We start from the raw sequence: 27,083 nt of genomic DNA, 5'->3' as shown, positions 1-27,083 counted from the left end.
GGGAACTGTATTGCAAAAACGTGGTGTGAATGCAGCCTAAGACAACCATGAAAATTAACATTGAGAAGTGGTTTTCTCAAAGAAAACAGACACTAATCATGTATGAAAATCATGTATAGAAAATCTGGTCTGGATAAGGGGGTGGTCTTCACAAAGAAGTGGGCTTTAAAAAAAAGTGTTTAACCTTTTTTTTCTAATCCTCTACGACCCCTTCAAAGGGACAATCCGGGATGTATAAATTAGGCTTTTTATCCTTAACACATTAATGACATTTATAATCAGTACTTTTTGGTTACGCAGTGAGTGAAATAATATTATATATACATGTTCAGGGAATTGTAATAATAGCGCTAACACATGTTACAGTGTGCTCAGAGGCAGTGCATCCCCCGCATCTGCATTGTACAGGCTGCAGTAAATGGTGCTTGCATACCACTAGTGGCGCCCCCTGGGCAGTGGGGTAGAATCTCAGTCCACTGTCACTGCAGGAGCCATCACCCAGATAGCATCAGTATCCTGAAAGCTTTATCATTTTATACCAGCCTTAAGTGCTCCGGAGCTGAAATCAGTGTTCAGTGCTTGCAGAGTGTTATTATTTTGTTGTGGAACTTTATAAACCTTTTCGTTGTGTGAAGAAATACATTGTATACAATCTTGCCATGAACTGACTTTCTATGAATTGCAGCTGTTATATCATATGGCTAATGTATTATTTTTCTATATTAAAAATTTTGCTCACTTAAGTATCTGATTATTTATTTATTTTACTTTTTTTAATGCTGATAATTACACTAAGGCTGGGTTCACACTGCAGAATTTCTGCCGTAGATGGAGCCGGCGGCTCTAGGACCGAGCAGAAATGCATTGCCATCTATGGGGGCGGCAATGTAGTCCGCACGGTCCTAGTGCCGCCGGCTCGATCTCCGGTAGAAATTCTGCCCAGAATTTTCACAGTGTGAACCTAGCCTAAGGGGTCTGTTCACACGGCAGAATTTCGCTTGCAGAATTCCGCCTCAAATTAAAGCCATAGACTTCTATGGGATTCCGCCCTCCCATTCACACTTCTGAAGCGGAAATTCAGAAGTGTGAATGGGAGTGCGGAATCCCATAGACGTCTATGAGCTTTAATCTGAGGCGGAATTCCACAAGCGAAAATTCTGCCGTGTAAATAGACCCTAAGGCTAGGTTCACACTGCGGAATCTGACTGAATCTGTCAACGCTAGGACCGTGCGGACACTGCAGCCTCCAATAGACTGCAATGTGTTCCGTGAGTATTTCCGCCTGAAGAGTGGGCAACGCCATTCTTCAGGCGGAAATTATCAAGCGGATTTTCCGTTCACAAATTCCGAAGTGTGAATTTGTGAACGGAAACCCATGCACTATACTATACATTTTAGTAAGCAGAATTTCGGCCTGCAATTTCAAAGCGGAATTGCAGGCGGAAATTCAGTAGTGTGAACCTAGCCTAAATCTTTATAGAGTGAGGTAGCCAAAAAGATTAGTCAATACAATACAGCTGCACTAACTTAATGATAACATATCTGGGGAATTAGTTGGTAAACTGTAATTCGGTAGTTCTGGTTAGTTGCAGGAGTTCTTCAATAGCACAGACTGCCATAAACAGCAGTAGTGTTCACATACATGGCCACACTGGGAATTCCCTGCATCTCCTTTCTTTTCAGAGTCCAGACGTGTCAGCAAATACTTTAGAAGGAGTGACTGGAAGCTGAGCAGGAATATCTTCGGCGCTGGACAAATTAGCAGAACCACGAGAGTAAAACCAGGTCTGTTTTAATGTGTGGAGATGTAACGTGTTTCACTGCGCATGTACAGCTTCATCAGGAATGCGAAACTCGTTGCATATCTGCACATTAAATCAGACCTGGTTTTACTCTCGTGGTTCTGCTAATTTCATCCGTCCTGCGCCGAAGATATTCCTGCTCAGCTTCCAGTCACTCCTTTTGATCATATTCACTACAGGAAAGCTGCGGACGATACGTTTTATACCCTATGCGCTCTCCATTGTTGTGTGTGAGCGGCTGTTGGCCCCCTACCCTACCCTGCCAGTTTGAGATCCTGTACACGGAGCGCCTTCTGCTTTCACAGCACAACTCCATTCAAGTGATTATAAGAGTAAATCTTAACATGGGTTATCCTCTAAATGTAAAAGTTTTACATTATAGGGGATAACTGGACGATTCGTGGGGAGGTTCCCCATGTGAATGTAGCAGCAAGCAGCGTGTATGCTCAACAGTCTCTATGGGGGAGATTTATTTAAAAAAAAAAACACTGTGAAGAGAAACGGTGGTGCAGTTCCTCATAGCAACCAGATCGCTTCTTTCATTTTCAAAGAGGCCTGTGAAAAATGGAAGAAGCAATCTGGTTGCTATGGGCAATTCACCACTCTTCCTCTATATACAGGTTTTGAGAAATCTCCTACTATGAGACTTTGGAACATTGACAAACACTGAACTCATAGACCGTGAAGAGAGCGGTGGTTGAGCAGTCATATAACCACACGATCAGTCATAATCACCACTGATAAGATGATTTCTTCCACCTCTGTCCTCAGGTTGTGTGAGGTATTGTAGCTCAGTTCCATTGAAGTAAACACAGCCAAGTTGTAATACCCCACACAACCTGAGGACAGGTGTTGTTTTTAGAAGAAATTAGCTCTGTTTTAAAGACTGAACAATATACTGTACATTAGGTCTGAAATAATTCTACTTTGCAGGTGGGTCTCTTTTTGTGTTCTAAATGCCAAGCCAGAGATCTCTCCAGAAGGATAGAATACCCATCTGCACAAAACTGCTTTGGGGTTTTGCCCCTCATCCGTACAGAGCAGGGGGCTGGCTAGTGAGAGGCCTGCCATCATGGGACAAAACGGGGAAGGTTTCTCACTAGTCAGCCAGCACGCTGCTCTGTATGGGATAAGGGGCAAAACACTAAGGGTGCGTTCCCACAGGGCGTATACGCAGCGTATTTGACGCTGCGCAAAATTTATGGCAGCAGCAGGAAAGACGCTGCGTATTCCTCGCTCTCTACACACACAGGGCTTTCCGGCGGCAGCCCTATGTGTGTAGTGAGTTTTGGAGGCGGAGCCGCGCGTCACAGACACGCCGGCATATGGCCCCGCCTCCAAAACTCACTGCACACATAGGGCTGCCGCCGGAAAGCCCTGTGTGTATAGTAAGCAAGGGATACGCAGCGTATTTCCCGCTGCTGCCATAAATTTTGCGCAGCGTCAAATACGCTGCGTATACGCCCTGTGGGAATGCACCCTTAAACTGTCTGCTGATAAGTTTTCTTTCCTTCTGGCGATATCTCTGGCTTGGCATACATTCCCAGTCAGTTTCCAAAATTCTTTGTTTGGCTTTAAACACTGACTTCTAAGAGAAAGCTGCTTGGAGAAAGTGGTGCGAGAGCTGCTTTGTATATCCTTTTGTTAGCTTTTATGAGAAACATACATAACTAAGTGTCTCTCAATGTGGTTTTCTGAGGCTACAATCCAGCTTTCCTAGAGCTCTCATTTCCAAAAAGCCTAATTATGCATGGATTCCTCTCCTTGACATTACGGGCACAGGGTGCAGTCATTGGCTCAATTGTGAGCCTGGGTATTGTCCATACTAGACTGTGGCTTTGTCAGTTTACATTATTTTAGGACAAAACACCACCGTTCCAACATGTTTCACCTGGATGGTGCGGGATATACAGGAGACAGACTGGGGAGTAAAAATGCAAACACAGAACCCTTATTAATAGTGTCCTATGAAGATCCCACACCATCCAGGTGAAACATGTTGGAACTGCAGTGTTTTGCTTTCATTTATTTGGACAGATATAAGGTCCTGGATTATGTAATTGTGGATACTAAATACAGGTCCTTAGATGTACGTGAACCGTCCTTATATCCATGGAATGTTAATTATTCACTTTTCTATTGTGGGGTATAAAATATATTTTTTATTCTTGATAAATATTAAAGATTTAAGAGGAGAACTCCAGCCAAAATTAACTTATCCCCTGTCCACAGGAGCTGGGATCTCGAGAACAGGACCCGGCTTTTAGTGAGGAACACGTGCGGTAGACGGCACACGCTCCATTCATTTCTATGGGAGTGCCGAAAAGACCTGTGTACAGCATTCTGTCATCATTGGCGCTCCCGCAGGAATGAATAGATGGCATGCGTCTACCAGAAGACGACACACGCTCCTCAAAGAGAGTCTCATTCTGGAGATCGCGGAGGGTCCTAACGGTCAAACTACCAGCGAGCAGCTACTTATCTCCTATCCTGTGGATAGGGGAGAAGTTCATTTTGGCTGCAGTTTAGGTTTTAGTTCTGGTGCTACTGTAAATTCTACTTCTCCCCCACCCAGCTCTACTATATGATGGCCAGTAAAGGAGGGTTTACACCATTGTCCGTTTTCTTATTCCTTTAGTGTCGCTTAAGACCAGAATTTCCCAACTAGTGTTCCTACAGCTGTTGCAAAAACTGCAACTCCCAGCATGCCCGGACAGCCAAAGGCTGAGAGTTGTAGTTTTGCAACAGCTGGAGGTCCACTGGTTAGGAAAAATTGATCTAGACCCTAGGTAAGCCCATCATTTATTTTATTCTGTTATCAGGGCTGTTTTTTTTTTTTGCCACTTTTCTTTGCTAAAAAAAAAAATAAAAAATTGCAGCCAAAACATTACTCTAATTCTACCACTAGATGGCGTATGCGGCATACAAATTTTGTATCCAAAAATGACTAGGCCATGCACAGCGTCGGCCATTTTACTGGTTAGAAAATGAAGACAAGGCATCAAGAAAACGCAACAAAGGTTTAAAAATAAAAAAAAAACTTTAATAAAACAATATCTTTAACACCAGGCATATAAAATTGCATAAGGTACAAGTGGTTTTATATAATTTTGGTCTTAAAAATAACAGTTTCTTGCATATTTGTACATAATATATGTAGGTTTCAGTGTCTACATAGAAGAACATTTTAAAGGATGACAAACATACATATTCCGTGTATAATAGCAACCAGGTATACAGTAAAATTCCTTTAATCCTGTAGGTGTCAGTTTTACCAGAATTCTGCATTGTAATTAGGCACCGGAGACGAGCAACGGGCGACTGGATGCTGAATTAAAGAAATGTTATTTTACAATAATATATTTATCAGTGTAATATAAAATGGTTTAAGCAACTTTGGTTTCTATACAGTAAATGTTTAAAGTAACAGATCTGTATTTTATTAAGGGGTTTTACCATGAAGATAAAATCAGTCTTAAAGGGGTATTCCGGGCAAAAACATTCTATCCCCTATCCAAAGGATAGGGGGATAAGATGTCTGATCACAGGGGGCCCGCTGCTGGGACCCCCCGCGATCTCCCTGCAGCACCCGCATAGAATGCGGGTGCTGCAGGGAGATCGCGGGGGGTCCCAGCAGCGAGCCCCCCGCGATCAGACCATCTTGTCCCCTATCCTTTGGATAGGGGATAGAATGTTTTTGCTCGGAATACCCCTTTAACTGATGCAAATTACACATATCTCCAATGTACAGTCACTTCACAAAATGTTCTGTTTGATATTCACTGACTGGCCACTTTATTAGGTTCAGTTGTTCAATTAGTTGTTAACATAAATAGTTAATCAGCTAATCACATGGCAGCATCTCGATGAATTATGCATGTAGACGTGGTCAAGACACCTTGCTGAAGATTAAACAGAGCATCAGAATGGGAAAGAAAGGGGCTTTAAGCGACATCCAGAGAATATATCCAATGAGTGGCTATTGTGTGGATGAAAATGCCCAAGAAGAATGGGAAAATACCATCTCAACACGTTAAACCTTGAAGCAGATGGGTTACAGCAGCAGAAGACAAAACTGAGTGCTACTCCTGTAAGCTAAGAAGAGGACACTGAGGCTACAATTCCACAGGCTCAAGAAAACTGAACAGTGGAAAACTGGAAGAACGTTACGTGGTCTGATGGGTCTTGGTTCCAGCTGTGACCGAATCAGATGGCAGGACAAGAATTTAGCATAAACAACATGAAAGCATGGTCCATCCTACCTTGTATCAGCAGTTCAGGCTGGTGGTGGTGTAATGGTGTGGGGGACAGGGTGTAACAGCTGGAGGCACCCAGGTTGGGAAACACTGGCCTATACGAGGCTTCTGATTCCACAATAGATGTCTGCTAGACACCTATTGGGGATAAATATTTTATTAAAAAAAAGAAATTGGTAGCACCGGCCCAGTCACAGATTTTTATCTAAGGCCTCATGCACACGGCCATATTGCTTTTCAGTGTTGCACAGATCCTTATTATTGCACCATAAGGCAGTATCACACAAGTGTAATATGATTATTTTTAACCCGGAGTCATAGCAGGTCAGGCCCAGCCTCTAACAACGGCCGGGACCCGCGGCTAATAGCGTGCTATTAACCCTTTAGACGTGGCGTTCAAAGTTGATCGCCGAGTCTAAAGGGAAACTAAACTACCCCCGGCTAGCTCAGGGAGCTGTAGGACACGAGGAGAGTCCCCCTACCTGCCTCCTGGCGTCCGATCACCGAACGACTGCTCACTGCCTGAGATCCAGGCATGGGCAGTCAAGCAGCAGAATCATCGATCAATGTTTTCCTATGAGAAACCACTGATCAATGTAAAAGATCAGTGTGTGCAGTGTTATAGGTCCCTATGGGAGCTATAACACTGCAAAAAAAAAAAAAGTTAATAAAGATCATTTAACCCCTTCCCTAATAAAAGTTTGAATCACCCCCCTTTTCCCATAAAAAAAAAAAAAGTGTCAACAAAAATAAATATATGTGGTATCGCCGCGTGCGTAAATGTCCGAACTATAAAAAGATATCATTAATTAAACCGCACAGTCAATGGCGTACACGCAAAAAAAATCCAAAATAGCGTATTTTTGGTCACTTTTTATATTATGAAAACATTTATAAAAAGCGATTAAAAAACTCTGATCAATACAAAAATGGTACCACTAAAAACTTCAGATCATGGCGCAAAAAATGATCCCTCATACCGGCCCATACGCAAAAAAATTAAAGTTATAGGGGTCAGAAGATGACATTTTTAAACGTATACATTTTCCTGCATGTAGTTGCACGTAAAGTCAAACCTATATAAGTAGGGTATCATTTTAATTGTATGGACCTACAGAATAATGATAAAGTGTCATTTTTACCGAAAAATATACTGTGTAGAAAAAACGGAAGCCCCCTAAAGTTACAAAATTGTGTTTTTTTCTTAAATTTTGTCGCACAATGTTTTTTTTTCCGTTTTGTCGTAGATTTTTGGTTAAAATGACTGATGTCACTGCAAAGTAGAATTGGTGGCGCAAACAACAAGCCATCATATGGATAATGGGTTAAGAGAATTTACCATTGTCACTTCGAGGCCACACAGTAAACTGAGATGTCTGTTTTAGCCGTAAAATTGTATTTGTACTTGTGAACATGGCCTTGGCTGACATTTCTCACACAGTCAGTAGAATCCTATGCCATAGTCTTCTGGTTCTCACAGACAGATTCTACATTTTATCTTTCCTCTGTAAGTACAGTCTGTACTCTCATTACTCTTAAAGTGGTACTCCGGTGGAAAACCTTTTTTTTATATGAACTGGTGCCAGAAAGTTAAACAGATTCGTAAATACTTCTAAATTTAAAAATCTTAATCCTTTCAGTACTTATTAGTAGCTGTATGTTACAGAGGAAATTCTTTTTTTTTTTTTTCTTTTTTGTCTTGTCCACAGTGCTCTCTGCTGACACCTCTGTCCTTGTCAGGAACTGTCCAGAGCAGCATAGGTTTGAATTGGGATTTTCTCCTGCTCTGGACAGTTCCTGATACAGGCATCAGGTGTCAGAAGAGAGCACTGTGGACAAGACCAAAAAGAAATTAAAAAAGAAAAGAATTTCCTCTGTAGCATACAGCTGCTAATAAGTAATGGAAGGTTTAACTTTCTGGCACCAGTAGATTTAAAAAAAAATGTTTTCCATCGGAGTAGCCCTTTAAGGTTTCCTCGTAGGCTAAGACATTAGAGAATATGAAGATTCTTGGCATGGAAGTATGTACAGCTGCAGCAAGAACAACGCTAAGAAATCCAAGGAGAACATTCAGAAGATGCTGGGGATTAGCCTGACGATGAAAACCATTACGATCAATGAACGAGACCTATCAGAATAGAGGATCACCTTAGACAACCGCTATTGTTGGGAATCTCCTGAATGGGGCCCTGCCAGTCTGCCGGAAGCGGATGTTCTGACCCCCGCAGGAAGCCGCGTCAGACGTGCCCCCTCCATATATCTCTATGGGATACATGGAGGGGCGTGGGGGTCGGCACACCCCCTTCCAGCAGACTGCCGGGGCCCCATTCAGGAGATTGCGGGGGGGGGGGGGGGGGTCCCAGTGATTGGACAACCCCCCCTTGCCGATCTATAATTTATCCTCCTTTAGAACCGGGATAAGTTATATTTCACTAATAAACTCCTTTAAGGATAAGGTTCACAGCAGAAATTCGGCTTCAAAATCCAAATCCCATTATTTGCAATGTGAGTTCAGATTTACCTGCATTACAGATAAAAAAAAAAAAAGGGATGTTCCAAACAGATTACATGGGGGAAAAGCATTGGGTAGCATAAATGTGACACTGCTGCATACAAGCTACAAATCCTTGACATCAAATCCTGTGCTTTGGAAAAATAGATTTCCGTCACGGATTCCACAATTTGTCTGAACAGTCTTATAGAACATATCCTATAAACTACAATATATCTGTTCAGAAGAGTGAATTTTGCCTTATTATAAAATATAGCTACACTACACGTGATGTCAGCACCATCCAAATGAACCATCGTTAGTTGAAACCATCGTTTTACATTGTAGCTTATCTGGCTAAAATCTTTTAGATACGTTTAAGAAGGAAATAAAATAGACAAAACATGAATAGACAAAAAAAAATGGCAGTGATTCCATTATAATGGTAGTTAGGTAAAATGATCCGTATGATTTATGAGATGGGGCATTATGGCTGTGTGATGATGCTGTTTTACCAGACGGGCCCATTTAGACTAGGGTGAAGGAACTTTTCTTCCTGGGTAACCATACCAATCTACTAACAATCTACTTCTTCAGAAAAAATACCATTTACAGTATAGCATAATTGCAGGTCAGCTACAAAATTAAAACTGGGTGCTAATCTGGTGCTGGTTAACAGAACACCCCTAACCACCTGCACAGCAGGACACAAGCTTGTTTGCCCCACAACACCCTTCCAGTGATCCTTGTATTAAAAGGAGTTATCCAGAGCATATGGGGGAAGGGGGTTCAAAGCTATGCCCATTGTGTGAGATATACCAAAATAAACCTCTACATACCTCCAGCGCTCCCACGGTGCCTCTGGTGTCCTCCTCCAATTCCCTAATGCAATCATCTTTCTCAGCAGCAGCATGACTCATTTACGGAAGCACCCGGCCCAATGTGTCATTCTGCAACTCAGCGAATCATTGACCGAGGTGGCACATTGCTAGCGATTCGCTGAGCTGCAGAATGACACATTGGGCCAGGGTTCTTCCTGGGCCCGACAAGTCATTCTACAGATCAGGAAGACAATAAGGGACAGGAGCAGGACCCCCCCCCCCTCCCCTCACACACACACTGGATAACCTTCACTTTTCCACTTTGTTAGCCAGTGTTGTTGGACCTGTCAAGAAATGCATGCATGGGTTCTCAACACCCATTAAGATAAAAGGCACAGCCAACCTAAACTTGGCCATCTATGATACATATGCAGATAGGGTTAACGGGGGGATGTTATAAGTTGATGCCCAAAGGACGACACTATCTTATTATAAGCCAGCCAATAGTTTCCATTCATTCTTCTAGTCTACACTGTTAATTTCATCTGTGAAGTAAATCTGACCCTGGTGGCATCGTAACCTGTGCAGCGGTTTACTTAGTGGCATAACACCACACCTTGCAACCAAAAATTTATTTCACCTTGCCCATATTTCTTCAGTATATCAACAAACCTATTTTGTTCCTTAAAAAAAAAATTTAAAAAATTTGGCCCTGATTTACTAAGAGTGTCGTGTAGGTTTCTTTGTGGGTTTTAATTCCCAACAATTATTTTCCACGGTATTTTCTAAGGTTTCCCTACATTTTCCACTTTCCCTACACTTTGCTTTTTTTACACATGTTCTGATCTGTAGGGTTTTCCTTCGCTCAAATCCTCCACATTTTATGTGGAAACCTTAGTAAATACAGTGACCCCCCCGACCTGCGATGGCCCTGACATACGATAATTTCGACATACTATGGCCTCTCAGAGGCCATCACATGTTGAAGGCAGCATCAACATACGAGGCTTTTGTATGTCGGGGCCATCGCATAAACGGCTATCCGGCAGCGCAGACTGCTTCAGCTGCCACCGGATAGCCGTTTACGGTGCCATGTGTGGTCCCGTGATGGTCACTCTCCTGTCCCCGACGTTCCGGACCGTCGTCTTCAGGCTCCGCTGCATCGCCGTTGCTCTCAGTCGTCATCACGTTGCCTCGCACGCTGTCCCGTCATCCAGTAGGAGCGGCGTGCGCAGCGACGTGATGACTGCGATGAAGAGCGACGATCCCGGCCAGCAGAGACGGTCTGGAGCGGCAGGGACACCCCGGGGATGCGGTGACAGCGATGGAGGGTGACATCCAGGGCAGCGGTGATGGTCCGGAGTGGCGGGGACAGGTGAGTATAACTTCCTATACTTTACATTGCACGGATCCCTCAACATACGATGGTTTCAACTAACGATGGTTCATTTGGAACAAATTACCATCGTATGTTGAGGGACCACTGTATGTTGGGTTTGTGCGAAAATGTCGGGAAAGCGTCCCTTTTCGGTGACCACGCCCCTTTCCCCCACCGGCCATGCCCCTTTTTGGGGTTTTCTTAGTAAAATGGAGAGTTAGTCAGGTTTTTTTAAAATTCTGGCTCATATTCTGGCGCAAATTCTGGTGCAGACAAGATTTTCTGGCGCACAACGCGACAAAACATGTCGGGTTTGCAATAGTAAATGAGGCCATTGTGTTACAAAAAAAAAATAAATAAATAACCTAAACTGATGTAGTTCCATCATGCTAGAAAACAGCTACAGAACAGTGGACAACACCACAAGAGGGTTGTGGGACATAGTATTGCAGCTTACACGGACCATCCCACATCACCACCATGGAGATAGACATATGTACTGTATATGAGACATGCAGCGTGATTCATAACACTTCTCCAGACTGCATCGTCTTCAGAATGCCCATTATTGTGGGGTAAAACAACTATCGGACTAGTTACAGATGTTATGATTCCTTTCTGGTCCAAGACTACATCATCTGATCAGTTTTGGAGAAAAAAAAAAGAAATCCCTGCTCTTTGGTTTTCTGCCAGTTGTGTCCTCTGAGGGACATAGAACGTCAGAGATTAAATTGACAGCGAAATCTAAATAACTTCCATGTGTCTTGTGTTACATTTTACCCAAAAGAAGCAAATAATTCCAGTACTCGATGCACATGTTGTGTCCGGGGAAGGTGCGTAAATGGGAAGACTTGAAATGTCTCGGTTGCCATGTGTAGGATGTTTGTGTGATAAACAAATATACTCTTTTCAGTCCTTAAATATCTGCAAAAAAAAGACAGATGCATTTTAGAATGTGTATGTATATATATATATATATATATATATATATATATATATATTAGAAGTGTAGAGAATTACTAAGAAATAGAGATGAGCGAACTTACAGTAAATTCGATTCGTCCCGAACTTCTCGGCTCGGCGGTTGATGACTTATCCTGCATAAATTAGTTCAGCTTTCCGGTGCTCCGGTGGGCTGGAAAAGGTGGATAAAGTCCTAGAAAAGAGTCTCCTAGGACTGTATCCACCTTTTCCAGCCCAGGGGAGCACCTGAAAGCTGAACTAATTTATGCAGGAAAAGTCAGCAACCGCCGAGCTGAGAAGTTCGTGACGAATCGAATTTACTGTAAGTTCGCTCACCTCTACTAAGAAACACAATTAGGAGTTTATATAAGAAATGCTGTGAATTTACTATACTGCTACAACAGTAAACAACAACAAAAAGTTCTGTGTAACCAGAACCTGGTGTATGGTATAGATGAGTGTTTCCCAATCAATGTGCCTCCAGCTGTTGCAAAACAACAACTCCCAGCATGCCCGGACAGCCGAAGGCTGTCCGGGCATGCTGAGAGTTGTAGTTTTGCAACAGCTGGAGGCACATTGATTGGGAAACACTGGTATAGATACAGCCTATACGTAGAGAGACATTCATTATCCATAACCTGTTGTATATCATACAATACATGATCAATGCATTAGACATGTTTTTCACCGCACCTCAAACCATGGCCGACTACGGTTTTAGGTGCGGTTGGAAAACCGCACACAGGGCAAAAATGAGCCGACCGGAGTCAGCGTTCCACTCCGGTCGGCTCATTGAAATGAATTACATACGGGCAGCATACGGCAGGGATACAGGAGCGCAAGGTTTTAGCTCCCCCCCCCCCCCCCCCCTTAGCCGTATGCGGTCCCGTATTGGTAAAAACATGATGTGAACCCAGCCTTACTTTTTCCCATTCTGTTCCATCCGTTTTTTTTTGCCATACGGTTTTCTTTAGAAAAACTGATTAAAACAGTATGGCAAAATCGTGATGTGTACCCAGCCTAAGTAAGACAAATTCCACATGCACCATGTAGTGTACTTTTGTGTCGACAGGAGTCCAATAGCTAAATACTGAAAAGGGTGACCTTGATGACCCCCTATTATTGCAACCACCACCTTGTATGGGCCAAGGAAAATAATCAATTGACCTGTGACCCTTGGTAGAAGGTTGTCTGGAGTGACTGGTTTATATGCTTAAAGGGGTATTCCAGGAAAATACTTTTTTTTTTTTTTTTATATCAACTGGTTTCAGAAAGTGAAACAGATTTGTAAATTACTTCTATTAAAAAAAATCTTAATCCTTCCAATAATTATCAGCTGCTGAAGTTGAGTTTTAGGAACTGTCCAGAGCAGCATATGTTTGCTATGGGGATTTTGTTCTACTCTTCTACTGTGCTCGTGATTCAGCAGAGAGCTCTGTGTTCCAAAAAGAAAATCATTTCCTCTGTAGTATTCAGCAGCTAAAAAGTACTGGAAGGATTAAGATTATTTAATAGAAGTAATTTACAAATCTGTTTAAGTTTCTGGCACCAGTTGATTTAAAAAAAAAAAAAAAAAGTTTTCCACTGGAGTACCCCTTTAAACACTTACTTACCCCTTTAAACACTTGTGCTACTATGTATGTGATTAATGATAACTTATCTGTGGTATTACACAGGACTGCAGGTAAGCCTCCAGAGCAGTTTTAAGAATGCTTCATGATATCAGTTGTTCTAAACATTATTAGTATTCTAAAAAGTGCAGCAGAATCTCATTGAATACAATGCTTCGGCGGAATTCTGCATGGACAATCTGGGCGTTTGAACATGGCCTAATAGTTTAGTACATCTAAAACTACTCAACTTCTTTAAATGGTCACTCTCATTAAAACGAATTTTTGCTATTCCACTCCTTATGATGAATAAAAAATATTTCTAATATACTTTGTTTAAAAAGAAATGAAGTTTTCTATGCATTATTTGTGCTTAAAAAAGCTCAAGAGCACATTTCCCCCCATCTTATACACAGACTAAGGACTGAGGTCCAAACACAGGAAGTGCAGCCTGGAGTGCTGAGGGGGTGTGTCCAGCCAACAGCATATGGCAATGTTCAACACTCCAGGCTGCACATTTTGTGTTTGGGCTTCGGTCCAAAGTCTGTGTATGAGATGGGGGAAATGTGCTCTTGAGCTTTTTTTAAGCACAAATAAAACATAGAAAACTTCATTTTTTTTAAACAATGTATATTAGAAATATTTTTTATTTACCATAAGGAGTGCAATAGCAAAAATTAGTTTTAATGAGAGTTACCCATTAATTAAGGACCCTTTTATAAGATAATATCTTATTTAGAAAGCCTTTAGGCAGTGTTTACACCTTCAGGTTTTTAATTGCAATTACTGAATACAAAACCAGGAATAAATCATAAATGGAGGGCACATATAAAGGAAAGACTGAGACTTCTTTTTTTTATTTTTAAATCCATTTCTGGCTTTGCATTTAATAACAGTAATTATAAACCTGAATGTGTGTACATGGCCTCACGTAACTCGATAAAAGGGGTATTCCAGCTTTATACGGCCATCATGCCACCTCCCATAGACAGGAATGGAGGGGGCTTGGTGTAATGTCACGAGAGGGCGTGGCTGTGATGTCACGTCTCTGAGGCAGCGCCCGGCACATATTTCCGGGGGCTGCACCAAGATTGCTGGGGTCCCAGCAGCGGGACCTCCGCGGTCATACATCTTATGCCTTATCCTTTAGATAGGGGATAAGATGTATAAAGCCGGAATAGCCCTTTAATTGGGTGCACATCACATGTTTACACCGGATGGAGTGTGGCTGATAACTATGATCTTTTTGACCGCACAAAAAATGTGATCAGCCAACAAATGACAGCTTTCTCAATTGTCAGCTGATGACTGGGCCGTTTATATATTAGCTCATGTAAAAGGGCCTTTTAAGGGGGTAATCCAGTGTTTTCTAAGCATATCATGCTGGGGGTCCGGAAAAAAGTTGAAAAAAATAAACAGTTTATGACTTTTTATGTGAATTGACTGGGCAAGAATTATATAGGGTTCTATAGCACAGGGGGTGTAATTCCATACACACTTACAAAGTCACAGTTTTTATTTATTTAGTTAAACAAGGTTAAAAAAAATGTGGACAAGTTTTCTAGGACCTGTCACGATGCCGGCTGGCAGGAGGTGGATCCTCTGTGCCAGAGAGGGATTGGCGTGGACCGTGCTAGTGGACCGGTTCTAAGCCACTACTGGTTTTCACCAGAGCCCGCCGCAAAGCGGGATGGTCTTGCTGCGGCGGTAGTGACCAGGTCGTATCCACTAGCAACGGCTCACCTCTCTGGCTGCTGAAGATAGGCGAGGTACAAGGGAGTAGGCAGAAGCAAAGTCGGACGTAGCAGAAGGTCGGGGGCAGGCGGCAAGGTTCGTAGTCAGGGGAGATAGCAAAGTTCTGGTACACAGGGTATAAACACACAAAAACGCTTTCACTAGGCTCTAGGGCAACAAGATCCGGCCAGGAAGTGCAAGGGAGGAGACTAGATATAGCCAGGAAACAGATGGGAACCAATTAAGCTAATTGGGCCAGGCACCAATCATTGGTGCACTGGCCCTTTAAGTCTCAGGGAGCTGGCGCGCGCGCGCCCTAGAGAGCGGAGCCGCGCGCGCCAGCACATGACCGCAGGAGACGGGAACGGGTAAGTGACCTGGGATGCGATTCGCGAGCGGGCGCGTCCCGCTGTGCGAATCGCATCCCCAACGGCCATGACAGGGCAGCGCTCCCGGTCAGCGCTGACCGGGGAGCTGCAGGGAGAAAGGCGCCGTGAGCGCTCCGGGGAGGAGCGGGGACCCGGAGCGCTAGGCGTAACAGTACCCCCCCCCCTTAGGTCTCCCCTTCTCTTTATCGGGTAACTGCCTCCCCTGGGATGAGGACACCGGGAAAGGAAGGAGGGATTCCTCAACGGCAGGCAGAACCGCAGGAGTAGGAATGGGGAGAGAGGGCAGAGGGCGAGACCTGGCACGGGGCAGTGTGACACCAGGACGGGGGCCATGGGGTGGCACAGAGGCTTGCCTGACGGGACTGGGAGGGGGGGAGGGGCATTTCCTGTGGCAGGCAGAGTCCTTAATGACCTTAGGGGGACCGGAAACAGGAGGAACCACAGGGTCACGGCAGGGAGTACTGGGAACCGGTTTTAGACAGTTCTTGGAACAAGAGGACCCCCAACTCCTGATCTCCCCAGTGGACCAATCCAGGGTAGGGGAATGAAGTTGAAGCCAGGGAAGTCCAAGGAGAATTTCCGAGGTGCAATTGGGGAGGATCAAAAGTTCAATCCTCTCATGATGAGATCCGATGCTCATAAGAAGGGGCTCCGTGCGGAAACGTATGGTGCAATCCAACTTGGCTCCGTTGACCGCGGAAACGTGGAGTGGCTTGACAAGACGGGTCACCGGAATGCGAAATTTATTCACTAGGGACTCTCGAATAAAATTTCCAGAAGCTCCAGAGTCCAGGCAGGCCACGGCTGAGAGAGAAGAGCTGGCTGAAGCAGAAATCCGCACGGGTACCGTGAGACGTGGAGGAGCAGACTTGGAACCAAGAGACGCCACACCCACGTGAGCTGGGTGCGTGCGTGCGTTTCCCAGGCGTGGAGGACGGATAGGGCAATCCACCAAGAAATGCTCGGTACTGGCACAGTAAAGACAGAGATTTTCTTCCCTGCGGCGATTCCTCTCTTCCTGGGTCAGGCGAGACTTATCCACTTGCATGGCCTCCTCGGCGGGAGGCCCAGGCGTAGATTGCAACGGATACTGTGGGAGAGGTGCCCAGAGATCTAAGTCTTTTTCCTGGCGGAGCTCTTGGTGTCGCTCAGAAAAACGCATGTCAATGCGGGTAGCTAGATGGATGAGTTCTTGCAGATTGGCAGGAATCTCTCGTGCGGCCAGCACATCCTTGATGCGACTGGATAGGCCTTTTTTGAAGGTCGCGCAGAGTGCCTCATTATTCCAGGATAATTCTGAAGCAAGGGTACGGAACTGTACGGCATACTCGCCAACGGAAGAATTACCCTGGACCAGGTTCAACAGGGCAGTCTCAGCAGAAGAGGCTCGGGCAGGTTCCTCAAAGACACTTCGGATTTCCGAGAAGAAGGAGTGTACGGAGGCAGTGACGGGGTCATTGCGGTCCCAGAGCGGTGTGGCCCAAGACAGAGCTTTTCCAGACAGAAGGCTGACTACGAAAGCCACCTTAGACCTTTCAGTGGGAAACAGGTCCGACATCATCTCCAGGTGCAATGAACATTGCGAAAGAAAGCCACGGCAAGACTTAGAGTCCCCATTAAATTTGTCCGGCAAGGACAGGTGGAGGCTAGGAGTGGCCACTCGCAGCGGAGGAGGTGCAGGAGCTGGCGAAGGAGATGATTGCTGAAGAAGTTGCGAATGTTGGCGCACAATGGTGGACACTTCCGACAGCTGGTGGGTTAGATGGGCGATCTGTCGGGCGATATCAGAGACAACTGGCAGGGGAACCTCAGCGGGATCCATGGCCGGATCTACTGTCACGATGCCGGCTGGCAGGAGGTGGATCCTCTGTGCCAGAGAGGGATTGGCGTGGACCGTGCTAGTGGACCGGTTCTAAGCCACTACTGGTTTTCACCAGAGCCCGCCGCAAAGCGGGATGGTCTTGCTGCGGCGGTAGTGACCAGGTCGTATCCACTAGCAACGGCTCACCTCTCTGGCTGCTGAAGATAGGCGAGGTACAAGGGAGTAGGCAGAAGCAAAGTCGGACGTAGCAGAAGGTCGGGGGCAGGCGGCAAGGTTCGTAGTCAGGGGAGATAGCAAAGTTCTGGTACACAGGGTATAAACACACAAAAACGCTTTCACTAGGCTCTAGGGCAACAAGATCCGGCCAGGAAGTGCAAGGGAGGAGACTAGATATAGCCAGGAAACAGATGGGAACCAATTAAGCTAATTGGGCCAGGCACCAATCATTGGTGCACTGGCCCTTTAAGTCTCAGGGAGCTGGCGCGCGCGCGCCCTAGAGAGCGGAGCCGCGCGCGCCAGCACATGACCGCAGGAGACGGGAACGGGTAAGTGACCTGGGATGCGATTCGCGAGCGGGCGCGTCCCGCTGTGCGAATCGCATCCCCAACGGCCATGACAGGGCAGCGCTCCCGGTCAGCGCTGACCGGGGAGCTGCAGGGAGAAAGGCGCCGTGAGCGCTCCGGGGAGGAGCGGGGACCCGGAGCGCTAGGCGTAACAGGACCATTCAATAAACTCCATATCATTTTCAGGTTGTCGTGCAACAAAACAGAAAAGTCAGCAAAGTAGGGGTAAATACTTTCACAAGGCATTGTAGGTATTAACACAGCAGCATAGTATGCAGATAGACCCTCTCGAAGGCAGTAGGATGGGGACACTTCCACTCTCCTATTAGCAAAATTGACAAAGAGATAAAAATATTTTGCCAATTGACTTATTGGATTTATTAAAAAATACAGAGGACAAAGGGTTATGAGAAGGTGTATACATGAGGAGATAACTCCCAGCCACTGTTAAGATGGAAAGCGCTTCACCATGATAAAAGGGTGCTGAACATGCCTAAAATGCGTTGGATAGTTTTGCATTACAATTTATACTGAACTTTGTGGATTACAGTTTTCCTGTTTTTGAGTATAAATATTGCTGTGGTCAGACTGTGGATCTATGCAGGATATATAAGCCGTGAGATGGACTTATATCTAACAGATTCATACTCATGTGTCTGCTGTACACTGTGATTCCTATAAGTCAAATAGCACAATATTGTTGTGCCATTTGAGCTATGTCCCTGTAATATGCTCATACATGCCCCCAAAGTGGATCGGTCATCATATTGCATTAGCTGTTATGACTTTATTTACCTTTTTAGTTCTATACTTTTGTAGGCGCCTCTGCTGGCTTCTGCACCCCAAATGCTGTAATAAACACATTGACCACGACAATGATAAACACAATCCCAGTAGCAGCGTTTTCTAGGTTGTCCAGTTTGGTGTGTTTGGCCACATTATTAAGGTCATATTTAACTGAAAAAGAGACCAGTAACAAGTGATAAAAACAATAGTTTGTTAGACTGTAATAAATAACAGATCGTAAACATCTCCAGGCTAATAAAACAGTCAACAGGCAACATAAAGGAGGTCTCCTGTACACAAAGCCATGCCTGAAAGAGTCAAGACCCTCAGCTGTATCATAAAAAGGTTTTCTGAGCAATGCAAGGATGAGAAGTATAGTATAGTCATGTAAATCAGGCTTGGGGACCACAGTAAATGGCCTTAGCAATTTATATAGAAGCACAACATGTATTCAGGTCACTGAACTAAACCAGGAGGAGAATTTAAGATGACATAATGGGGATTCTTTAGGTTGGATGTCTAAAGTACCTAAACCTGATATTTCATTGTGTGTGTGTGTATATAACCATAACTCCAGGGCAGCAGGCTCAGTCTTCGAGATATGCCGTCTTTCACTCCCTTTATTCAGTTACTTTTATGTTCTTCTCATCTGCACCTCAAAAACATATCCATAATCCCCCCTTTTCTCACTGTTAGGCTATGTTCACACTTCGGAATTTCCATGCGGAATGTCCGCTGCAGCAAAGTCCCGTACAATTCAACAGGATTCTGCTGTGCCGTGTACATGGTGGAATTACTGTGTCATATGTTTTTGGCACAGAAATTCCGATTTTCGTATCTGTAGAAAGAATGAACCCATTCATTCTTTCTGCAGACTCTGAACGGAATGCATAGCCATCTATGAGATGGTGCATTCCTGCGCTGCCCTACCGTTAGCATATTGTGCCGGCACCTGCAGTCTCCGGAATGTCCGCACAGAGATTTTCCGTAAATGTGAACATAGCCTTAGATTCATTCTTGACTTGACAATTGTAACTCTTTACTAATAGGCCTTCCATTCCCTAAAGCCTGCCCTTTTCAGTCTATTCTAAATGCCGCAGCCAGACTCCCCTACCTCTTCAACCGTCACCCTGATGCCCCCCCCATTCAGTCCATTCTAAATACCACAGCCAGACTCCTATTCAGCCATTACACCAATGTGTGTGTCCTCCCCTCACCCTACATCTCCTCCCTCATCTCTGTCTACCATCCTACACGTGCTCTCTGCTCTGCTATGATCTAAGACCAACATCTTCTAAAACCTCTCACTCCTGTCTCCAAAACTTTGCTCGGGCTGCACCAATTCTCTGGATTACAATATCCCAAACTCTAAGACTTTCCTAACCTCCACAGTTTTAAATGTGTCCTAAGGATAAATCTCTTCAAGCAGGCCTATAGCATTTCCTAACTGATCTTCTGCACTATCATTCCATATGGTCTCCCTACATTTTCTGCACTTTAAACACTCAAAGAGATTGCTTGGTTAGGCTAGCATTACATATGTCCAGTGTCCGGCATACGTAAACCCAGCCTAAGTTTTGACATACAGATGCCACAGCTGATGACAACATGCATAAGTTGTCATCAGTTGTTTTGCATCCAGCGTCCATTATTTCTGAACGCCTGACAGGTGAACACAGCAAGATGCGTTCCCCTGTCCGATGCCGATACGGCAAATCCAATCATCCGGCATCCAAACTGAGAAGTTGGATGTATGTGAACTGTCCTATTCAAATCCATGGGATCAGTTCTACAATCAGTTTCCCTCCAGCGGATTTCCTACAGCACCAGTGAGAAAAGATGCCAGACAAGGCATATATGTAAACCCAGCCTTACTGGCTCATCCACCTTTAGGTCATTCACATACTTATAAACATGGCTGAAACCTTGTATATTATTATAGAATGTGAGCCCTCACAAGCAGAGTCTTCATTCCTCTTTTCTAGGTATTTAGTGTGTAATATTGTGATGTCTGATACCTGTCTTTATTTGTACCCTCAGAATTGTAAAGTGCTGCATAACAATATAAATAAATAATTATCCATACTATGCATGAAGGTACTAGGTTATCAGAAATATCAGTAAACTTACAAGTATACAGCTTTCTATTAACCACCAGCAGGAACCAGAAAATATCCAAAATGGAAGGAACCAAAAGGGGAAAACAAGAAAGGAAAACATATATATACAAACCAATGAAGATGAGGAGCACCCCAACCACAATCTGGAGGACCAGGGATATCGTGATCATAGTGATGAGTGGGACATAGAATGAGAAATCAGGTCCTTGCTCGATTACGGCTTTTAGCTGGGACGCGTTGGCCATCAGCAGGGCGATATCCAGCATGCTCTCTGCTGCGCTCTTCTTATTAGCATAATGATTCATATTCAAGTTCCTTCTGGCCGGTCTATGAATGATCTGGAAGAGAGAGAGAGATCTGGCATAAGGATGAAATTTAGTATACCAACCAAGGTATGTGGTCCTAAAGGGGTATTCTGTTTTCAGAAAATCCTATAAAACTTTAGAACACAAAGCATAACATTTATGTGCTAATAAATTAGTTTTCAAGATCTCATCACTGTTTGCTTCAAGTGGATAAAATGTGTCTTGGTCATGTGATGATCATACAGGAGCTTGGCTTGTTACAGGTACAGTTTAGTTCTGTCTGTCATGGAAGGAGACAAGCTGGGTGTCCTTCGGCCAGTGATTGGCTGAACGGGGTGGTTTCTATGGGAACAGGATGTCACAGGAACAAGTAGTGATGAGCAGGAACGGGTGAGATCAGACCTACATCTGCAGAATACTACAGGAGGGGGAATCACTTTTCTTTACATTTATAGCACCCAGGACGCATAGAATTATTGTTATTGATTTATTTATTTTTATCCTAGACAACCCCTTTAAAGTAAGTTACCCGGCATTCCTTGTTAGGCAAGGCAGCAGAAGCATAATCCACAACAGTCTTGATTGTGAGTCAGGAGTAGGGCATTTAAGGGCCAGACATTATAAATATGATATTAAATATTTACAATTTCCTCATATCAAAGAAATGTAAATTCATGGTACAGTGACCCCCCCGACCTACGATGGCCCCGACATACGATCATTTCAACATACCATGACCTCTCAGAGGCCATCGCATGTTGAAGGCAGCATCAACATACATTGCTTTTGTATGTCGGGGCCATCGCATAAACGGCTATCCAGCAGCGCAAACTGCTTCAGCTGACACCAGATAGCCATTTATGGTGCCCCGTGTGGTCCACTGACGATCACTTACCTGTCCTCAGGGCTTCGGCGCGTCCTCTTCAGGATCCCCTGCATCGTCGGTGCTCTCCATCGTCGTCATAACATCGCTGCGCACGCCGTCCCGTCATCCAATAGGAGGATGGGTGGGTGTTGTAGTTTTGCAACATATGGAGGTCTGCAGGTTGTAGACCACTGTCCTATACTTTACATAGCACGGATCCCTCAACATACGATGGTTTCAACAAACGATGGTCCATTTGGAATGGATTACCATCGTATGTTGACGGACCACTGTATATCAGCCAATCTAAGTAAAGTCATACAAGGTCAAATGCATGAAGCCAGGTTCACACTACATTTTCCGGCCAAAGAGTCTAAGGGCAGCAGGTGTGACTGAATTAGGCCCCAAAGACATCAATGTATTCCACGTGGATGCCACCGAAAGAATGAGGAAGAATTTTCTAAGTGGATATGAGTCTTTCACAATGATCTGTATGATCTGAATGGGCACTTATGTATGTGGAGATTTGCCGAGGACATAGATGTCATCCCATTGACCAACAGGAAATGGAATATGCTGGAAACTTGAATATGTTTAATCATCTGCCTGAAACCAATTGGTGGCTGCTGCAAGTGAAAAACTAGTGTTGCATTTTAGATTTTCATTTAGAAACATTTTGCTAGAATCAGTCATGCGACCCACCAATTTAGATGTGAAATTGTATCCTGACTTCCCACAATGCTCTTCTCTTACATTTGATGGTGACTGACTGAGAATTATCACATAAAATGCTCGGTAACATTTACCATGACTTCAGTTTGGATTCTCTAAATGGATTTTTACTGGAAAATGTTAAATGTAAAGTTTACCCTGTTACTTCACAAACTAAGTCACATTGTCACGTCTGGCCGGCCCTGGGCAGAGAAGCTGTAAAATATTAACATGACCCCTCATTGTAGTTGTTCAGTAAAGCTTGAAACAGATGAGGTCAGTCCACAACACATACCAATGGAAACTATGGGGAGATTTATCAAAATCTGTCCAGAGGAAACGTTGCTGAGTTGCCCATAGCAACCAATCAGATCTCTTCTTTCATTTTTGAAAAGGGCTCTGCAAAATCAGCGATCTGATTGGTTGCTATAGGCAACTAAGCAATTTTTCTTCTGGACAGGTTTTGTGGAGAAATCTCCCCCTATGTTGCTTATGTAAAAGTAACAAAAAAAAAAGTGTCCACATCCGATCTAGCGTCACTATGCTGGAAGATTCCCATTAGAGGGGTATTCCCCTCTGCAAGTTCATATCTGAAGATGTAGGGCATGAAAATTAAGATTTTTTTGCAAATTAACAATATGGGGGAGATTCATCAGAACCTGTCCAGAGGAAAAAGGTGCTGAGTGAGTTGCCCATAGCAACCAATCAGATCGCTTCTTTCCTTTTTCAGAGGCCTGTTCAAAAATGAAAGAAGTGATCTGATTGGTTGCTATGAGAAACTCTGCAACTTTTCCTCTGGACAGGTTTTGATAAATCTCCCCCAATAGCTAATAAAAAACAGCCCAAATATGCAGTGTACTGTACCAATTTAGTTTTTTGCAAGTCAAGGGTATTTGTCCTCAGGTTCCTACACTTCACCCATATTCTGACTAGTTCCCTTTTCTTAGGAAGACGCCTTTCTGTTCCCTTTAAAAGTTGAGTTCTAATTGTGCAAATGCCTCTGTTATTACGTAACAGTCTGGGGAACAAAGAAAACCATTGAAACGGCCAATGTATTATTCAAGGATCAAGTGGCCGTATGACGTGAACATTCACAACAAAAGCTGGAGCATGTTTAGAAGACTATTTAAAGCGGTAGTTCTCCTACTACAGTGCCTTGTAGACACCCCCCTTAGTTTTTTGTTGCATTATTATAAAAGAATGACATCTAAAAATTATAAATAACTTGAAAATACTATTTAAAACAAGGTAATATTTTGTTATCCATTCATGTATTCTGCTATATCCAAAATTATTTTTTCTTTTACCAGAGAGAAGTGCATTGTGGGAGCACAGGTGACAGTATCGGCTGTTAAGATAGCTAAACACATCAAATAAAAATAGCAAACAACTATTCCAATATACGCTAAAAGAATATGCTTATTCATCATTGGAGAGGGGCATTATGCACTATTACATTTCTGGTCCCATATATATTTATATAAGTTAGTTGACTAGGTTATCAAACTGAAGTACATGTATCCCAAGGAGCAAACACCAATTCTTTAGCAGGCGATCGTTGTTCTTAGCTGCTGCGTATGATCGTAGCCTTGGACGTACTCTGATGCTTCAGTAAGAGGCTCTTGGCTTAGGAACATTAGGAAACACTGGCAAAGGAGTTACAAGAGATCTGCTTTCAAGGGAAATTCCAAACAGAAGCGAAAGTCTGAATTTATGGGGAATTTGTGAGTAATAAGATTCCTATGTTGTCATAAGGAAATTCTCAGAACACCTAGAACTTTATTTGAAAACGAAACGTGAATGCTATGCTCGAGGGTGGGGGGGAGGGAGAGACGAGCATGCCTTTTGGATACCTTTACTTAAAACTTGGAGGTGGTGGCTCGTCCCAATGTAAGAGACTTTGTAGCTGTGGGATTACAGTAGATGCTAGAGATCAGCATCATACCAGCCTAAGGCAAAAGGTTACCCATTGTAGAATTTACAGACATTTTATTTTACACTTACACTGACGCAATTCTTTTTTTTTTTTTTGCAAATTACGGATAAAAGGGATTGTGTACAATAAAATAATCCTGTAATTGTTACTAGGTGTGTTATATAGGACCCAGAAGGAGATGCTGTCATGATGTATCTTAGACATAAATGAAAAACACCGATGTTAGTCTCAATATTGGAGATGAATTGCTGGAATTCGGCTACAGTGCCATTCCAACAGAAAAACCTCATTACTATAGCGTGTCCTGAACAATATCTTTCATGACCACAAGATATCAGCAGGAAAAGATAAAGGTGTTTTCCACCAACCCAGGAGAAAATTGGCATATATAGGGGCACATGGACTCCCCATCACCATACCCAAGTTAGTGGTCAAACATAAAATAATTACATGTAAGAGTGAATTCAGTATGTTTTAGATCGGCTCCCCCCTCCATCTAAAAAAGTACTATATGGCACATGGTTCCCACTCATGCGAAATGGGCCTCCCATTTCTTTGCTTGGGGGTAGGGGGGGTTAGATCTTTGTCCAATTAACATGGTTATTTTATGCTCCCGAACAAACTAAACCTATTTTTTTCTCACACTTTTTTGTGGTCAGATAGGTTTTGTTCTTGCGGCAGAAGATACTTCTCTGGTCATGTATCCCTTGCTCAAGCCACCTCCGTAGAGGTTTCCTTACAATAATTTCCATTTGTCTTCGGCTTTTATTTTGTTTTACTCAATCCTTTCAACTTGCCAACTTGTAGAGGTCATTTCTTCCCACAGTAAAGGATTACATCCTCCGTGCAACCAAATTCATTCTTCTGCCGATCTGATTATGTTTTCAATACATACCGCTCTTCTCAATCCCTTAGATCACTGGCCTACCACAGAATCATGGAAAGCTATTCACACTCCCTCCCCATTCTCTGCTACCCTTAAGGGGCACAACATCCCGATATAATTAAGACACAAGGCCTCTTGCTTGAGTCAAATCAAGTCTCTAAAGCAGTGGTTCTTAACCTGGGTTTGATCGAACCCCAGGGGTTCAGTGAGTCAGTCCCGGGGGTTCGGCGGGGGAGGTCGGCACAGGACAGGCAAACCAAGCAATTGCTTGGGGCCCCGAGCTGGCCCGGAGCCCCGAGCAGAGCCGGTGTTTGCCTGTCCTGTAGCAACAGGGCAAGCGACAGTGCAATTCCCCCCATCACTATTAACTCCCTGCGGCCCCGCGTTAAGTTTAAAAACGCAGGGCCGCCAGGACATAGCGCATGCCGGGAAGGAGGAAGACGCGTGCTGGCCAGCTTGGCAAGTGACCACCGTTCCCGAGACCTACTGTTATAGCCGGAGCGGAGGTCGGAGCACTGGAGTGGGCAGTACACAGGCATACAGCCTCCAGCCATAAACTGTATATGGCTGAAGACTGTATGTCTGTGGGGGAACACTGCCTACATCAGTGGTCTTCAACCTGTGGACCTCCAGATGTTGCAAAACTACAACTCCCAGCATGCCCGGACAGCCGTTGGCAGGTTGAAGATCACTGGCCTACATAATGTGGGGGAACACTGCCTGCCTAATGTGGGGGAACACTGCCTGCCTAATGTGGGGAAACACTGCCTGCCTAATGTGGGGGAACACTGCCTGCCTAATGTGGAGGAACACTGCCTGCCTAATGTGGGGGAACACTGCCTGCCTAATTTGGGGGAACACTGCCTGCCTAATGTGGGGGAACACTGCCTGCCTAATGTGGGGGAACACTGCCTGCCTAATGTGGGGGAACACTGCCTGCCTAATGTGGGGGAACACTGCCTGCCTAATGTGGGGGAACACTGCCTGCCTAATGTGGGGGAACACTGCCTGCCTAATGTGGGGGAACACTGCCTGCCTAATGTGGGGGAACACTGCCTGCCTAATGTGGGGGAACACTGCCTGCCTAATGTGGAGGAACACTGCCATTGTTGCGAAAATGACATGAGAGTGGCACTTGCCAAGGTAAAGCCGCGCATTTCTGAACTGGTCTCTGAAGGACAACAGCAGAAGTCACACTGATTTGCAGTAAATATTCATTATGTTTTTGTGTGAAAATCATGTTTTCATGGTTTTGTTCTTTGTTCTTAATGGTTTTGTTCATTTTGTGCACCTATGTATAAATATATACTTAAATATATACCTCCTAAGTTTTGAATTTGAAAAAATCACATTTTATTTTTCCAATTAAGAGGAGTTTGTTGAATGCGGTTATGAAACTGGTGGGGTTCAGTACCTCCAACAAGGTTAAGAACCACTGCCCTAAAGTGTCCCTGTCAAAGAGATGATAAAAGTTTTGATTGGTCGGAGTCTCACTGCTGAGACCCCTACCGATCATTAGAACCAGTGAATGGAAGTGTGCGGCTTATAGCAATCTCTGTCCTGCTTCACAGAAAGTCTATGGGGCTGTTATTTTTTGACAATGGTATGTGGCATGTAAAGTTTTTGGAAATGACAGGGACTTTAA

General features: G+C 44.1%; 1 protein-coding gene across 6 annotated transcripts in view; it reads right to left on the bottom strand.

The window, feature by feature from the left end:
- Positions 1–4,864: 4,864 nt before the first annotated feature.
- The window catches only part of NINJ1 (ninjurin 1), an 82,920-nt gene continuing 60,701 nt past the window's right edge, over positions 4,865–27,083 (bottom strand). For 2 of the 6 annotated variants that reach the window (XM_056524336.1, XM_056524337.1), the window contains exons 2-4: positions 20,848–21,073; positions 18,625–18,786; positions 7,785–11,672 (exon numbers count right to left, since the gene is read on the bottom strand). In XM_056524336.1, coding sequence (XP_056380311.1) covers positions 18,635–18,786; positions 20,848–21,073 — 378 coding nt within the window. In that variant the 3' untranslated portion in view covers positions 7,785–11,672; positions 18,625–18,634. Of the gene's footprint in view, positions 5,131–7,784; positions 11,673–18,624; positions 18,787–20,847; positions 21,074–21,935; positions 21,957–22,774; positions 22,899–24,131; positions 24,251–27,083 lie in introns of those variants that run through there. The other 4 variants (XR_008844918.1, XM_056524339.1, XM_056524338.1 and 1 more) reach the window with 4 other exon arrangements.

The sequence above is a fragment of the Hyla sarda genome, chromosome 6 (genome assembly GCF_029499605.1).
Source record: "Hyla sarda isolate aHylSar1 chromosome 6, aHylSar1.hap1, whole genome shotgun sequence".
In the NCBI taxonomy this organism is placed as follows: domain Eukaryota; kingdom Metazoa; phylum Chordata; class Amphibia; order Anura; family Hylidae; genus Hyla; species Hyla sarda.
This window is presented reverse-complemented; position numbering and strand designations above follow the sequence as displayed.